Source organism: Panthera pardus, unplaced genomic scaffold, assembly GCF_024362965.1.
Source record: "Panthera pardus isolate Hobbes unplaced genomic scaffold, ASM2436296v1 HiC_scaffold_4, whole genome shotgun sequence".
Taxonomy (NCBI): Eukaryota; Metazoa; Chordata; class Mammalia; order Carnivora; family Felidae; genus Panthera; species Panthera pardus.
Window position 1 is genome coordinate 14,748,469 of NW_026526969.1, and position 15,462 is coordinate 14,763,930.

The 15,462-nt window shown below is 52.5% G+C and overlaps 1 protein-coding gene across 7 annotated transcripts in view; it reads left to right on the plus strand.

Annotated features, from left to right (window-relative positions):
* MAD1L1 (mitotic arrest deficient 1 like 1) overlaps nt 1-15,462 on the plus strand; it is a 317,342-nt gene that overhangs the window by 153,417 nt on the left and 148,463 nt on the right. For 6 of the 7 annotated variants that reach the window (XM_053893964.1, XM_053893965.1, XM_053893966.1 and 3 more), the window contains one exon: nt 14,568-14,708. The exons of the other annotated variant lie outside the window; for it this stretch is intronic. In XM_053893964.1, coding sequence (XP_053749939.1) covers nt 14,568-14,708 — 141 coding nt within the window. The remainder of the gene's footprint in view (nt 1-14,567; nt 14,709-15,462) is intronic. 7 annotated transcript variants of the gene reach the window in all.

The window sequence follows — 15,462 nt, forward strand, 5'->3', positions numbered from 1 at the left end:
GGCGGCTGTCTCCTCGCTGGTCCGTGGCGCCCCACCTCCCAGACGGAGAGCCGTGTGTCACCAGCTCCAGAAAGCTCTCCTCTCCCGCCGTGCTCCCTCCGAGCCACGCCGTCCTGTTTCTAACACCACAGCCCTGCCTTCCCTGTTTGTAAGTTGTGTGTAAATGGAATTGCACGACGTGTCGTCTTTTGTATTTGCTTTCTTTTGCTCAAAACCACGTTTCTGTGGGCAGTTACTTCTTCTGTGTTTTACGAGTGGAGTAGAGCATAGTGTGCTTTTTTATGCATTCACACGTAACGTTGAGTTTCTTCGTTTCTTGGTGCGTGTGAACGTCGGGGTGAACGTTCTCGTCTTTTGTTGCACGGAGATCTGCGTTTGTGTCCGGGCACCCGGGAGCACAGCCGCCCCACCACGGGCACGTCCGTGGGGTCCCAGCCGCCCAGCTGCTGGCGTCAGTGCGCACAGCACCCTGGGGCTCCAGAGCCGCTCGCGCTGGAGGCTGTTCCAGGGTGGGTGGTGGGACCTCCTCGTGTCTCGAGTTTGCATTTCCCAGGGTGTGGATGGGGACGACACCCCTTCGCGTGATTACCGGGCGTGTGGGGCTCGCTCTGGTGAGGCCCCTGGCACGTCCGTGGTCTCGTTTTCTCCCTTCTGCCGTTTTCTTTATGACCCGTACGAATTCTGCACGGATTCTGCACACCAGCCTTTTCTCAGCTGTTTGCGTTACAGATGCCTTCTCTCTGAGTCAGGTTTTCACTCTCTGCAACTTAAAAGAAGGTCTTAACTTTAATGCCATCTAATTTATCCACGCGAACCTTCCTTGATGGTTATCATCTCCTGTGCCCTCTTTAGGAAACCGTCGTCTGCCCCACAGTTACCGACGTATGCTTCAGTGTTATCCTCTCTATCGTTTGGCCTTTCCACACTTAACCTCCCCACGTGAAGCTTAATGTGCCACGGCGGGCTCTGCCCCCCACCCCCACCCCACAATGGCGTTTATCGAGACCCTTCCTTTCTCACTGCCTGCTGGGCTGCTTATGTGGTGAAATCAGAGTGCACATCTGCACTGGTCTGTTTCTCTCTCTTTTTACCCAGACCACACTGCCTTAGTCACTGGGACTCTCCTCAGCCCTGCTACCTGATAGAGCCAGCACCCCCTCCCCAGCCGCCTCGCCTGGAGGTGACCCTTTACGTTTGCATGTTGAGTTTGGACTCCAGTCTGTCCATTTCTACGGTAAACCCGCCGAGCTGTCTGTTGGGACTGCACTGATTAAGTGCCATCTTGGTAAGAGTGCATCCGATCCGTGAACGTGGCGCGTGCTTCTGTGTTTTTAGGGCATCTTTGTTTTTTCTCTGTTTTATAAGGTTTTCTAGGTGGACGTCTCATAGGTTTGTATTGTTGTGTTTTTTTGTTTGTTTGTTTGACAGTGTAGATGGCATCTTTTCTAAAGTGTAATTTTACAACTATTTGTTGCTGGCACATAGAGATGGAATTAAAGTTTGATTATTGACTTTGATCCAGCAACATTCTAAACTTACTTTAATAAGTTCTCTGTGGATTCCATTGGATTTTCTGTGTCACCGGCTCATAATAGTTTTTAATTCTTTCCAGTCACCTTTGTGGCTCTTCTGGCCTTATTCTGCTGCTCATCACCTCCAACGCTGTTCTGGACAGAAGCGTTTTGGTAGCTGGTGAAGGAAAATTGTCACACTTCGCTGTTGCAGGCCATGGTGAAGCTCCCTTCCAAGTCCTCATTTGCTAAGAGGGTTTTTGTTTATTGTTTTCATCATGAATAGATGTTGAATTTTAATCAAAGGCTTTTTCTGGATATACTGAGCTGATCATACGATTTTTCTTTACTCCATTAATGTGGAAAATTAAATTAATTGATTTTCAAATGTTAAACCAAACGTGCTTTTCAGGGATAAGCAAACCTGACTATGGCTTTTCCTTCCTAAGTAATGTTTAGTTTGGTTTGCTAATGAGTAGGTTGGAGATTTTGCCTCTGTGTTTATGAGAGATTTCGATGATTAATTTCCATTTCTTTTTAAGTTTATTTTTTTGAGTTTATTTTTGAGAGAGAGACGGAGACAGAGAGTGAATACGCAGGGGAGGGACAGAGAGAGGTGGGGAAAGAGAGAATCCCAAGCTGGCTTTGCGGTGCCAGTGCAGAGCCCGACGTGGGGCTTGAACTCGTGAACCATAAATGAGATCGTGACCTGAGCCGAAATCAAGACCTGCCTGAGCCACCCAGGAAGGTGCCTCTTAATTTTCATTTCTTATGATGTCCTCATCAAGTTTTGCTGTCATGGTTTTTCTGACTTTATAGAACGAGTCAGGGAGTTCTCTTTCTCTTCTCTGTAACGGTATGTATGAGATCGGGGGTGTTTCCTCAAGTGTTGGGTAAATTTCAGCAGTGAAGGCATCTGGGCCTGTGGGGTTTCTGGGTTGGAAAGATTTTAAATTGGGGCTTTGATTTCTTTCAACAGCTTTGAAGTCATTTGAATTTTGTTTCTGGGTGACCAGTCGTCTCCATGACCTACAGCTGCGTCCTCTTGTTCAGTCTGGTTGTTTGGTTACGTATTTGCTGGCTCTCAAGCTGTCTCATCACGTTTATCCGTTTTAGTAGTCACTGGAATGAACCAACTTGTAGCATTCTTGATTCTGTACCATGTGTATTCTGTTTCATTAATTTCTATTTTCATATTTTTTCCTTTTCCTTTTTAATTTGTTCTAACTTTTGAACTATGTAGATGATCGGTTTTTAACTTTCTTCTCTGTGTTCTGGGCTATAAACATAGATGCCTGCTGTAGTTCTGATATCATTGTATTTTTCTCATCATTCATTTCAAAATATTCAGTTTCAATTGTGATTTAAAAAAAAAATTTTAATGTTTATTTATTTTTGAGAGAGAGAGAGAGAGAGCGAGCATGAGTGGGGAAGGAGCAGAGAGAGAAGGAGACACAGGATCAGAAGCAGGCTCTAGGCTCCGAGCTCTCAGCACAGAGCCTGATGTGGGGCTCAAACCCACAAACCATGAGATTGTGACCTGAGCCGAAGTCGGATGCTTAACCGACTGAGCCACCCAGGTGCCCCTCGATTGTGATTTTTATTTTGACCACGAGGTTATTTAGAAATAAATTTCTCAATTTCCAACATTTTGTGAACACCTCGTTATTTATTTATAGCCCAATATCATTGTTTTCTGAGCCCATACCTCATACCAGTCCTTTGAAATTTGCTGAGACTTGCTGGAGGGACCGCGTAGAAGTCAGCGTTTGTGACCGGCCCGTGCACACTTCAGAGTGACACGTGTTCCGCACTGGCTGCATGCGGTGCCTTATCAATGCCGTGGATCGGTTGCTAATCGTGCCGTTCAAATTTTCCGTGTTCCCAGTGAGGTTTCCCTCTTTTTCTCTCTGATCCTGAGGGAGTTGTGTTGGACTATCCCAGCTTGACTCTCAGTTTGTCTGTTTCTCCTTTTAATCTGGTCAGTTACGGCGTGTCTTCTGGCACTGCCTTATTAGGCCCATATAGGCTGCAAACAATTATCTTCCTGGTCCATTTAGCCTTTTGTTGTTATGAAATAGTCTTCTTAGATACTTTTGATCCTTGAATCTCCTTTGTGTGATATCAAGACAGATCCCTCCACTTGCGTTTGTATAGCATTTGTGCCTTTCACGTTCTCAGGTTTTACTTGGAGTCTTTGTTCCTTATTTTATTATGATATCGCTCCTGCACAGGTTAGGCTTTGTATTTTATTCAGTCTGAAAATCTTTATTTTTTTTAGTTGAAATATTTTAGTTGTAATTAACGATAAGTTTGTTTTGAAATTAACCGTCTTTTTATTTGCCTTCTGTTTTGTTTTTTTTTTTTAATTAATACCTGTCGCAGACTAAACCATTTCCCCCTGGTTATCTTGTAGTAGCATATGCTTTAGTGTAATTTTTAGGGGCTATTTTGGTAATTATAACATAGATTCTTTATCAAAGTCTAATAAAACTGAATACTTCTCTCTCTCCTGGACAATTCAAGGAACCTTAAAACATGACATCTGTTGACCTTTTTGCTTTACATATAGACTATTGTTATGTTCTTTACACACACACACACACACACACACACACACACACACACAGCTGAGAAGCTATTGTTGTTACTTTTTTTTAATGTTTTGCTTATTTGTTTTGAGAGAGCGTGTGGAGGCACGTGGGGTGGGGACAGAGAGAGAGTCTTAAGCAGGCTTTGCGCCTGACGCAGGGCACCGTCTCCCAAACCGCGAGACCTTGACCTGAGCTAAGTCTTCTTTCTCTGTTCACCTATCAGTGGATGCTTGGGCTCCTTCCATATCTGGGCTGTTGTAGACAATGCAGTAAACGTAGGGGTGCATGTATCCTTTGTAATTAGTGTTTTCGTATTCATTGGGTAAATACCCAGTCGTGAAATTCCTGTCTTTGGTCATACTAGTTTTAATTTTTTGAGGAACCTCCATTCTGTTTCCACAGTGGCCGCACCAGTTTGCATTCCCACCGGCAGCGGAAGGGGATTTCCCTTTCTCTGCATCCTCACTAATACTTGCTGTCTCCTGTGTTGTTGATTTTAGCCACCGTGACAGGTGTGAGAGCGTATCTCGTTGTAGTTTTGATTTGCATTTCCCTGATGATGAGTGACGTTGAGCATCTTTTCATGTGTTTGTTGGCCATCTGGATGTCTCCTTTGGAGAAATGTCTGTCCGTGTTTTCTGCCCATTTTTAATTGGATTATTTGTTTCTTGAGTGCCGAGTTGCGTAAGTTCATTATATATTTTGGATATTAACCCGTTATCAGATACATCATTTGCAAATATCTTCTCCCATTCTGTAGGTTATCTTTTAGTTTTGTTGACTGTCTCCTTCCTCTGGGCAGAAGCTTTTTATTATGATGTAGTCCAAATAGGTAATTTTGCCTTTCCTTCCCTTGTCTCAGGAGACACGTCTAGAAAAAAGTTACTACAGCCGATGCCAGGGAGGTTGCTACCTGTGTTCTCCTCTAGGAGTTCATGGGTTCAAGTCTCACATTTAAGATCCTTAATCTATTTTGAGGTTATTTTTGTGTGTGGTGTAAGAAAGTGGTCCGATTTCATTCTTTTGCATGTGATCGTCCAGTTTGTTACTGGGGTCTTTGTGTGTTCATTCACATTTACGCGTGTTTGTTGGTTACCCGCCAGCCTCTCTAGGCATCCATCTGGATCACTTACCTTCTGCTTGCGGCACACCCTTCAGTAAGTATTTCCTTCGGTATGGATCTGATGCTGAGGGATTACCTCAGTTTTTCCTAGCGTGACACTGTATTCATTACACGTTCACTTCTAAAGAATACTTTGCTGGGGAACACCTGAGTGACTCAGTCGGTTGAGGGTCTGACTCTTGATTTTGGCTCAGGTCACGATCTCGTGGTTTGTGGGATCAAGCCCCACGTCGGGCTCTGTGCTGACAGTGTGGAGCCTTCTTGGGACTCTGCCCGTCTCTCTCAAAATAAGTAGATAAACTTAAAAAAATTCTTTTGCCGGGTATGGAATTCTCGGTTGGCCACCCACGCCCTTTGAGCCTGTACTTGTGCTGCCTTTTGACTTGCACCGGGTGAGCTCATGAGTAAGTCACCCCCTTCCTGGGGCCAGTCCCTTGTCCGCTTTCTCCTCTCCAGCTCTTTGTACTTTTTTTTTCCTTTGGAACAGTTTTGGGTCTGCAAAAAAGTGGAGAACACGGTACAGAGATGGCTTCTGTATTATTTCCCCCACCCCACAGTTTCGCCTAACACTAACATCCTGAATTTTCCCGGGGCATGTCTGACACGATGAATACACCAGTATGGGTACGTTATCTCTAATTAACGGCCATGGTTTATGGTAAGGTTGACTCTTGTGCGGGTCTGTGAGCTTTGGCAAATACATGTTATTTATGCTGACACGTAAATATCATTTGCGAACATGTATGTATGATTGCTTCTGTCTTCTGCAAGAGATTTTAAGGAGTTGGTATCATTTCTTGATTAAATAGTTGGTGGAATTCACCAAGGAAACCATTGGAGTCTGGTGCCTTCTTTTTAGGAAGGTTATTATCAATTCAACTGAATTCAATAGACAGAAGCCAACTCAGATTTTCTGTTTCTCTTCTTGCAAATTGCGATCATTTGTGCCTTTGAAGGATTTGGTCCATTACACATAAGTTACGAAGTTTTGGGGCACGGATTTGTTCCTAATAATCTTACTCTTTTTCACGTTACTGGGATTGATAGTGATGACCTTTCTCTCACATCCAATGTTAGCAATTTGTGTCTTTTCTGTTTTGTCTCGTCTTCTCTGGTTGTGACGCGGTCAGCACGTTAGAGGCTTTTCAACGTCGTTGATCTTCTCAAAGAACCAACTTTTGGTTTTGTTGATTTTTCTCAATTGTTTTCCTGTTTTCAATTTCACTGATTTCTGTTCTAATTTTCATCATTTCTTTTCTTTTGCTCGGTTTAGGCTTACATTACTCTTCTTTCTTTCGTTTTCTAAGACAGAAGCTTTGATGATTGATTTTAGATTTCTTTCCTAAAATAGCATTCAGTGCTATCCATTCCCACGAAGCCCTGCTTTTGCTACACGTTGTGATAAGTTGGTTTTCATTTCATCTTGTTAAAAATACTGTCCTATTTCTCTTAGGATTTCTGTGACCCGTGTGTTATTTAGATAAGCGTTGTTTAATCTCTAAATATTTTGGGATTTTTCAGCCATCTTTCTATTACTGATTTCCAGTTTAATTCTAGAGTGCTCTGAAAGCTTACTTGGTGTGATTTCTGCCCTTTTCAGTGTGTTTAGTTGTGTTTTACGGCCCAGAGTGTGGTCTGTCTTGGTGAATGTTCCACGCGAGCTGGAGAGGAATGTGTGTCCTACCGTTGGCGTGTGAAGTATTTTATCAATGTCAATTAGATCCAGTTGATTGATGGTGCTATTTGGTTCAACTACATCCTTACTGATTTTCTGCCTCCTGGATCTGTCAATTACTGATGGAGGGCACGGAAGTCTCCAGCTACACCAGGAGACATGTCTGTTTCTCCTTGAAGTTTTATCAGTTTTGCCTCACGTATTTTGACCCTCTATTGAAAGGTGCATACGTGTTTAGGATTGGTAAATCTTTGGGGGAATGTTGACCCCTTTATCATTATGTAGTCCCCCTCTTATCTCCATAGGCGTTTCTGTGTCCTGAGGTCTGCTTGGCCCAAGATTGGTAAAGCTTCCCCTTCAGCTTTGCTGTCTTTTGACTGAGGTTAGCATGACATATCTTTCTCCACCCTTTAACTTTTCTGTCTGTGTTTGTATATGTGCAGTAGGTTTTTTATAGACATATAATTGGACCCGTTCTAATCCACGTTGACGGTATCTTCCGGTTGGCGTGTTTAGATCGCTCGCAGTGATACCGAGGCACTTTGGCCGCCGTGATGTGGTTCGCATTTTCCACGTGGACACTTGTTCTTTGGTCCTTTTGGACTCTTCTGTGTCGAGGTGCCTTGTTTGGTTTTAGCCGAGCATTTCATGGGACTCTGTTTTTCTCTCGTTTTCTCTGGTAACTCATGAGTTACGGGTCTTAAGTCCTGTGTTGTCATGCTCACCCCAGAACTGGCAGCTTGGCGGAAGTCTGAGTCCATCCTTAGACGGTACTGTCCCCCCGCACAGGTAGCGCGGTGCCTTGCACCAGGTGTCCCAAGTCCCCACCCCCCGTCCCTTATGACAGCGCTGGTCTCCTGAGGCCTTGCTAACCCTGCTCCTGTGAGCATAGTCTGTTAGAGCAGGTAAGACCCGGAAGGTGAAAGACTGCTTGCCCCTCACCTGCTCCTTCTCCGAAGCTCTGCCTTTCTTTACACCGATCCGACTTCGGACTGCTACGCACCTTTTAATATTTCTTGTGGGGCAGGTGTACCCCGACGGATCCCGCGCGCAGTTTTTGTCTGAGGATGCCTTTATTTCCCCTCTGCTTCTGAAGGGTGATTTCACTGGATGCAGAGTTCTGGGCGAGGCAGGTTTTTCTCTGCTCAAGTAGACGTCCCTCCCCGCCCCGGCCTCGGCCCCGGCCCCGGCCCCGGCCCCGGTCCCGGTCTCTCACGTGCTGCCTGCCTCTGGTGGGATTTCTCTGTCTTCGGTTTCAGGGTTTGAGTATGATTTGCCGGGTGTAGGTTTTTTGGTGTTTATCTTGCTTGTGGTCCTCTGAGCTCCCTGGGCCTGGGGTTGGGTGGCGTTCTGGAAAGTCTCCCGTTCAGAGGGGTGTTTCCTCTGCTCCCGGTGTCATGGTGCAGAGCCCACCCCTGTCGTAACTGGCCCTCGTTCTGGGGCGCAGCTTTCCTCATCATTTCTTTCTCTGCGTCTCAGTTGGGGAAGTTTCTGTTGACACGTGTCTGTCTCCGTTTTGTCGTACCCATTTTTGCCCCATCTTTGCCTGTGTTGTTTTATTCTTTTTCTTATTTTTGACTTGGTTGCTGGCTCATTAATTTTCAGCTTTCAGCTTTTCTAATATAGACACTGAATTTATAAGTTTCCTGCTGTGTTCTTTTTTCTTGCATCTTTTTCCCTCCCTTTTATATTTTTCTCGGTTTCTTCTCTTTTAGAGGTTCCTGGGCATATTTAATAGACTGGGTAAACTATCTTTATCCCTTTGGGAGCAATTTAAGGCTCCAGGCCTCCCTTAAATGCTTTTATTATATGTTCTATTCTTTTCCCCCTGAATTTCTATTTTTAATTGGTATTTTTTCAGTAGAGAAGTTGAGAAGTCATGAAATCCTGAACGAGTAGGCAGTAAGAAGTTCACCTGTCCCTGCCCCGTCTGCCCAACCCCCCCCCCCCGCCCCCGAACACCTGCCTGGAGGCAGCCAGGGGTCTGGTTCGGCTTGCACAGGCCGCGTGGGTGTGGGTGTGGGTGTGTGCACACGCGAATGGTTTACTCTCGTATCTCCTTAAGAAAAGTGTCGTGCCCCGCACCTCCTCTGCAGCCTTAGCGTCTCGTAGGTATTTAAGTATCTAGTGTTGGTCGCCGCTCATTTCTTGTTAGTGGGTGACGAGCAGGTTCATTCTGCCTTTTCCTCCCCCACCCATGAGTCAGGCGCCCTGCGATCTCACAGTTTTGGCTGTGGTAGCACGTGGCGCTAGTGCGTCGCTCGTGTTCCTTTCTTCTTTCTCGCTCTGGCTTCCGTGACCACTTGCCTTCGGCAATACGTCTTGTGTGCTCTCCTCCAGTGAAGTCGTTGCTGGTGAGCAGCTCCCTACCGCCCCAGACTGTGTGTCGCCGCGGACGGGCACGTCTGGCGGCCTTCCCGTGGCCAGCCTGCTGCGGGAGCCACATCCACGCACGTGGGTGTCTGCCCTCCCAGGGCGCATCCCATCCGCCCCCGCCCCTCGCGCACTCTGCAAGGTCTGCGATCTTCTGCAGCTGAGGGTGGGCGCTTCTAATCCATTCTGGAAGTTTCTCAGCCGTCGTGACCTTGACTGTTGCCCTCCGTCCGAGGTGCTGTTTCTCCCTGATTCTGATAGAAACCCTCAGCCTCCCAGTGCTCCCGTCACCCAGCCGCTGCCTCCTCTTTCCGGTTTGTCCTTTGTCTGCTTTCTGCTTTGTTCCTCAGATTTCAGCCACATCTGAATCGCTGTTCTACTTGTTCACGTTTTTGAATTGTTATTTTACCTTGTTGAGCTTTATTTAATTTGCATTTTGGTTTTGTTTTTAAATTTGCTTGTTTCTTTGATGTACTGTTTCTCGCTAATAATTTAAGTCGCTTTCTTTATTATTTTGAATGTACCGTGCATATTTTCTATTTCTGCTTCCGATTATTTTATTACCTGAGTACTGTGGGTTTAATTCTCCTAATTCCAGTGCTTGCTGGTCTATTTTCATTTTTCTTGTGTGATTTATTTGTATTTTTTACTGTTACCTTACGGTCCTTAGAACTTTCTCTTTGCAACTTGTTTGATGGGCAGAGCGTGGTCCTGCTTTCCCAGCCTGGATCTCTGCGTGTGCTCCTGCCACGAGCCTGCTCGCACTGTGGTCTTGCGGTGCTGTGCACAGTTAATCCGCCGGCAGTCAGCGCTGTGTGTGCCTGTGTGGGTAGGTACCACCATCTGTTTCTTTGTAAGGTTTGCCCCCTGTGCATACCGACTTTTTTGGTCCTGGTTCTCTGCTCTCGTCTCCCACCCGGTTCGGGCACCTGCAGGAAGGGACTGGTTCCAGTCCCTCCCCGGGAGACTCCTGCTCCGGGCTCCAGGGCCGGCCGCGCCCCCTGGACTCAGGAGGAGCCCAGGAGACTCAGGGGTCAGTTTACGTGAGGGGGGCACGTGCGAGGGGCAGTGTTTGTTAGGACCACGTGCCGGGGTGTCTGTGCCTGGGAGCCCGTGGAGTAGGGCGGCTCTGGTCTTTGGGAACCCAGGAGGACACAGCTCATCCGACACCAGTCAGGGCGATCGTGCGCAGGAGCAGCACCTCCCCTCTGGCCTCCGTCCCCGTCGTGGCCTGGCATTGCCTGAGGAGACGGGCTCTGAGCCCTGAACCAGACTCCGCGGTGCCTGCGGCTGCCGCTGCCTGGGGATTGCTGGGGTTTGCTGTCTGGGCATACGCGGGAGGAGCTCCAAGAGGGGCACCCCAGGGGATCTGTCACCCAGGGTTTGCACCGGTCGGGGTTTCATGTCGGGGGCTCGGTCTGTGATGTGGGGGCTTAGGGTCAGACGCGCCTCCCTGGCCTCAGAACAGGAAGGCTTTGGGCTGGAGGGGAGGAGACGGCCGGAAGAGAGACCCCTGACCCCAGAAGAGAGGCCCCAGGGGCTGTGCCTGCTGGATGTCCCTCACTGGTTTTTTGGACTTTGCACCTTTCCCCGTGTCCTCCCTCCTTCCTGCACCCTCTCGGGGAAATTACAAAAGCCTGCATCCTGGCCCAGCGTTGGGGGCTGGAGCGCTAGTGTCCCTGGGCATCGCGTTGGTGACCATGGCCCGTGGGACTGCAGAGGCGGGGGTCTGGGTCCCCGGGACCAGCCAGGGGTGAGAGGCGGCAGTGGGGCCTGCTGCTGGCAGGCCTGTCCCGTGAACAGAGCTGTCCTTGGGACAGAGGCAGGATTGGCTAGCACGGCCCGGCCAGCGTGGGCCCCAAGGGCAGGGAGGACAGTGGACGTCGTCTTCCCAGGCAGACCTGTCTGCCCAGCCCCATGGAGAAGAAGTTACCGCTCCTGGTGGAGGGTACTTTGGGCGGTGGGGAGCGGCCGCGGCTGAGATGCATACCGCCGGGGTCGGGGGGAAGGCCCGCGTCCGGGGCCCGCCAGCGTTGGTTTCGCTGTTCTGAGCTGCCCGCAGAGGGGCTCTGGCTTCCGCATCAGTAGATACAAGCCCGACAAAGTAGGGCATGTTTTTCAAACGCTCTTGGCTTTCCAGAGCATGTCAGCGGCCCCTGGGGTCGGCATCCTTCCTGCGGGAGACCCCAGACCCCTGGTGCGTGCGCAGCCCCTGTGCCTCAGCTTCCTGTCCAGAAGGCTGAGGCCTGCCTCGATGGCCACTCATTGCCAGCGTTGGGGCTGGCTGTGCACCGTCGCACAGCACCGCCTACCGGCCCTGTCCCCTCATTTCTGCTGAGGAAGGAAGCATTTAGTTTGTCCAGAGCCCCTGGTCTCTGCCCTCCTCAGGTTCCGGCCCCTTACTGGGAGCATTCCAGAGGTTCCAGAAGATTCCTCCTGTCCCTGGTACCAACCTGCCTGCGGGGCTCAGCGCCGGTTGGGGAGGTGGGCCGGAAGACAGGACGGCTGGGCAGGGTCTTGAGCCGTCAGTCCTGCGTCTGTCCTGGAGTCGGGCACTGGCCCGTCAGCCCTTGGCGGGGAGGGAGGCTCCGTGTCCTGGAGGCCCGGGGGCAGGAGGGCCGGTGACTGTTACCCACACGCGAGGCTGCCGGGCCAGCGCGCTCCTTCCCAGACGGCTGGGGCGGCGAGGGCGGGGCGGGGCCTGGGGTTCATCTGCGCGTGGGCGACCGACCCTGCCCTCATCCACGCGTGGAGCTGCCAATGACTCTGTGACCAGCAGGCATGCTCGAAGTCAACGGGACTGCTCTGCGCCCGGCGGCAAGTGTCCCCTTCTACTTCTTCGGGCGAGTCTCTGAGGCCTCCTCGTGGACCGGATGCCTGTTTGTTCAGAGATTAATCATCGGCGTTTGCTCAAGTGGAAACAAAGCAAACTTTACCACAAGCGGAATTGGTCATTAAAAAGTCATTATCAAATAAAACCAGCACACTTGGTCTTTCGCTTTTCCTCGTAATGACAAAGTGATGTCTTTACCGGGAACGAACGACGAACTTGCTCCCAAACGTTTTCCTCCTCGCCGGCCGAGGCGCCCGCAGACCCGATGAAGAGTGCCGTGCTGGAAGGCGGGTTGCGGGGATTTATTGGTCGATCAGGGAGACGATCACAGCTTGCTCAGGAAGGCAAGTCCCCCCGCCCGGGCCCCCCGGGGCGCCCGCACTCTGCTAGGGACGACTCCGGTAACCAGCTCGAGCCATAAAAGTCAATACGAAGATAAAGGATTTCAATAAAATTGTGACACTCGATAAACCTTCCTGTGGAAACAAATTTCCCACGGACGTGCGACCAGTTCCAGTTGGATTTGTAACTTTAATTTCTCGGTGAATTTCTTGTCATCAGCTAATTGTGCAGTCCGCGGCAGGGTGAAGACCGAGTCTGAGGCTCGTGAGCCCTGTGCCTTCCCCCGGTCCCGCCCGAGAAGAAGGGGCCTCTCCAACCCGAGGACGTTGAGTGGGGGGGGCCGTTTCGGGGCCGTGAAGGTGCCTGTGCGGACTGTCCCTGTGGTGCGCCTGGTCGCCCTGCCCTGATGGGACAGCGGCCGAGAGCCGGGCCGGCGCCGAGCCGGGCGGTGCCGGGGCCGGAGCGGGTGCGCCGTGAACCCGTGGAGGTGTGTTTGGCGACACGGGTGAGGCCACCGGGCCTCGTTCACGGGGCCGCGCGTGGACGCTGCATCCGTGATGGCGTCAGCCCTCGGGTCCGCTGTGTGTGAGCGGGGATTAACCCACTGATCTGGGAACTGATGCCGGGGATGACTGCTCCGGCCTCGGGGCCCCGGCTGGAGCAGAGTCGGGCCAGACCCGGCCCGTGCACACCCCACCCTTCCTCCCTGGGCTGTGCTGCCCCAGGCAGAGCCCCGGAGCTCCGTGTCCCGCAGCAGCGGCATCTCTGGGCGCCTGCGTGCGATAGAGACCCTCAGGCCCCAGCCCGGTCTGCGGAGCTGACCCCCGGGACACTGGCCCACGTGAAGCTCTGAGACGCGTGCGCCGGTGCACCTGGGTGTCTGCGGGGTGATGGGATTTTCTCCCTGCGGGCTTCCCAGGTGACAGCAGCCCGCAGAATGTGGGGCAGGAGAGCAGGTGCCAGCCCCAGCTCAGGCCTGTGTTAGGGCCGAGGAAGAGTCCAGGTTCCTAGGGCACGAGAATGGACGGTGGGCAGCCCACAGGGGAGACAGAGGCTCCTTTCTGGGTACGGGTGCCCTCTGTGCAGACCCTCCAGAGCCGCTCGGCTGCTGGACCGAGGGACACCTCGGGTCTCTGCGACTTTCCCTGGCTGGCCTCCAGGAGGTTGTCTCCCCGCACGAACATCTGAGGAAGGAATCTTCCAGTCCTGGGCAGGAGAAGCCGCCCATGCCTCCCAGGGCCCCTGACTCTGGTTCACACTCAGCCTTAATAAGCGTTTCTGGCAGGACACCCCTGAGCAGTGGCTTCTCTGTGGCGCTTGGTCCTGATGCAGTGGCATCGGTACATCCTTCCCCGAAACCTGGTGCGTCTTTGCAGGGGGCTCTCCCTTTGTGCAAGAAATGGAGAAAGGGTGCTGGGCCTGGCTGGTGCCCAGTGACACATCTGTGGCCTGAGATTGGGGCCCCAGGCATCCTGTGAGCTGTGTGGGGAGACAGGGAGCTTGCTAAGGCCAGAGCTAATGAGTGGGGAGCCAGGGGCGGTTCGCGTCTGGGTGGAAGGAACGTGCATCCCGCTTCTTGCTCCCACCCGGTCGCCTGCTGCTTGGATGGATCTGTCCTCTCTCCCGAGTGCTGCGTGCAGCCTGGCCCAGAGGCCAGGTCAGGAGTCATGGGCGGTGGGGCATTCAAACCCACGGCCTGGCCTGGTCCCGCCGCCGCTGCGTTCCTGGGACCGTGTCTGGAGTTTGGCGGGCCCGGGGCTGGCGGGATGGGATAGAGGGCCTCTGCGCAGCTGGGGCAGTCGGCAGGCCCGGGGAGGGGGCTCTGGCCACCACAGGCCTCCATAGACCCTGCAGCTCGAGGCCGGGCGGTCGTGGGGAGCACCCGGGCCCAGCCCGGCCTTGGGCTGTGCTCGGGCTGCTGGTTCAGAGCCGCTCAGGCCCCGTCTTGGCCTCACGGGGCTCTCTGAGGATCCAAACGCCCCTCGGCCCGTTGAGAGGCCGCGTGAGCCCCCCACCCTCCTGCTGCCTCCGCGTGGCGTCTGCTGTCACGTCGTGCGTGTTCCTCCGGGGTCCCGTCACTGTCCCCGGCCTGACCGCCTGCTGTGTGTGCCCACAGGAGCGAGACGGCATGCGTGCCATCCTGGGGTCCTACGACAGCGAGCTGACCCCGGCCGAGTACTCGCCCCAGCTGACCCGTCGGATGCGTGAGGCCGAGGACATGGTCCAGAAGGTGCACGCGCACAGCTCGGAGATGGAGGTGAGTGTGCGGGCGGGCCCGGCGCGTGCGGGCTCCGCGCCCCGACCGGCGGCCGGGGGAGGGGGGCCGCCAAGGGGCCGTGGCAGTGCTGTCACGTGCAGACCTTCAGCGGTGGTTCGAATGGCTGTTCCTGCCGCACCCAGCGAGTCGCCGTAAGCATCAGCGTGTTAATAGCCATCTGGTTACGGCACACCAGGTGCCGTGTGGAACGTTACCGAGGAGAGATTTGCGCGGAAGGCTCTCTGACCCCTTCGGTCCTCCCTGGCGTGTTTTACGTGAGAGCTCCCTCTTGTCCGTGTGCTGTGTGCACCCTCCTCACTTAAGTACGAGGCCCGCGGTTCTGGCACCTCCAGGGCCGCGTTTGGGGTGATGGGGTGATGGGGGTGACTTGAGAACCTACGGGCTGGCACGGTTAACCCGTCTCACCTTTCCGGGCCTGCACGCGGTCTGTCTCACCGGCTCTGGTAACCTCCACGAGGGCTCACCAGGGCCCGAGCGGCTGCCTGCAGGGAGGAGCAGGCTCGGGGAGGCTGGCCGCCAGGCATTCCCCGGCCAGGCTCCCCGCTCCCTGTCCCTGGCCGTTCTGGAACATCAACAAGCAGGTGGAGAGAAGCTCGCTGCCTTCAGGTGCCCGCGATTGGCAGCCGGCCCCCTTTGGGGGAGCGCAGGCAGTGGTTGGGTCAGTGCACCCTGGGGGTCGGGCCTGGACCCTGTCCAGCCCTTCTCAGAGGCCCGGGTCCCCTGTGGAGTGCTG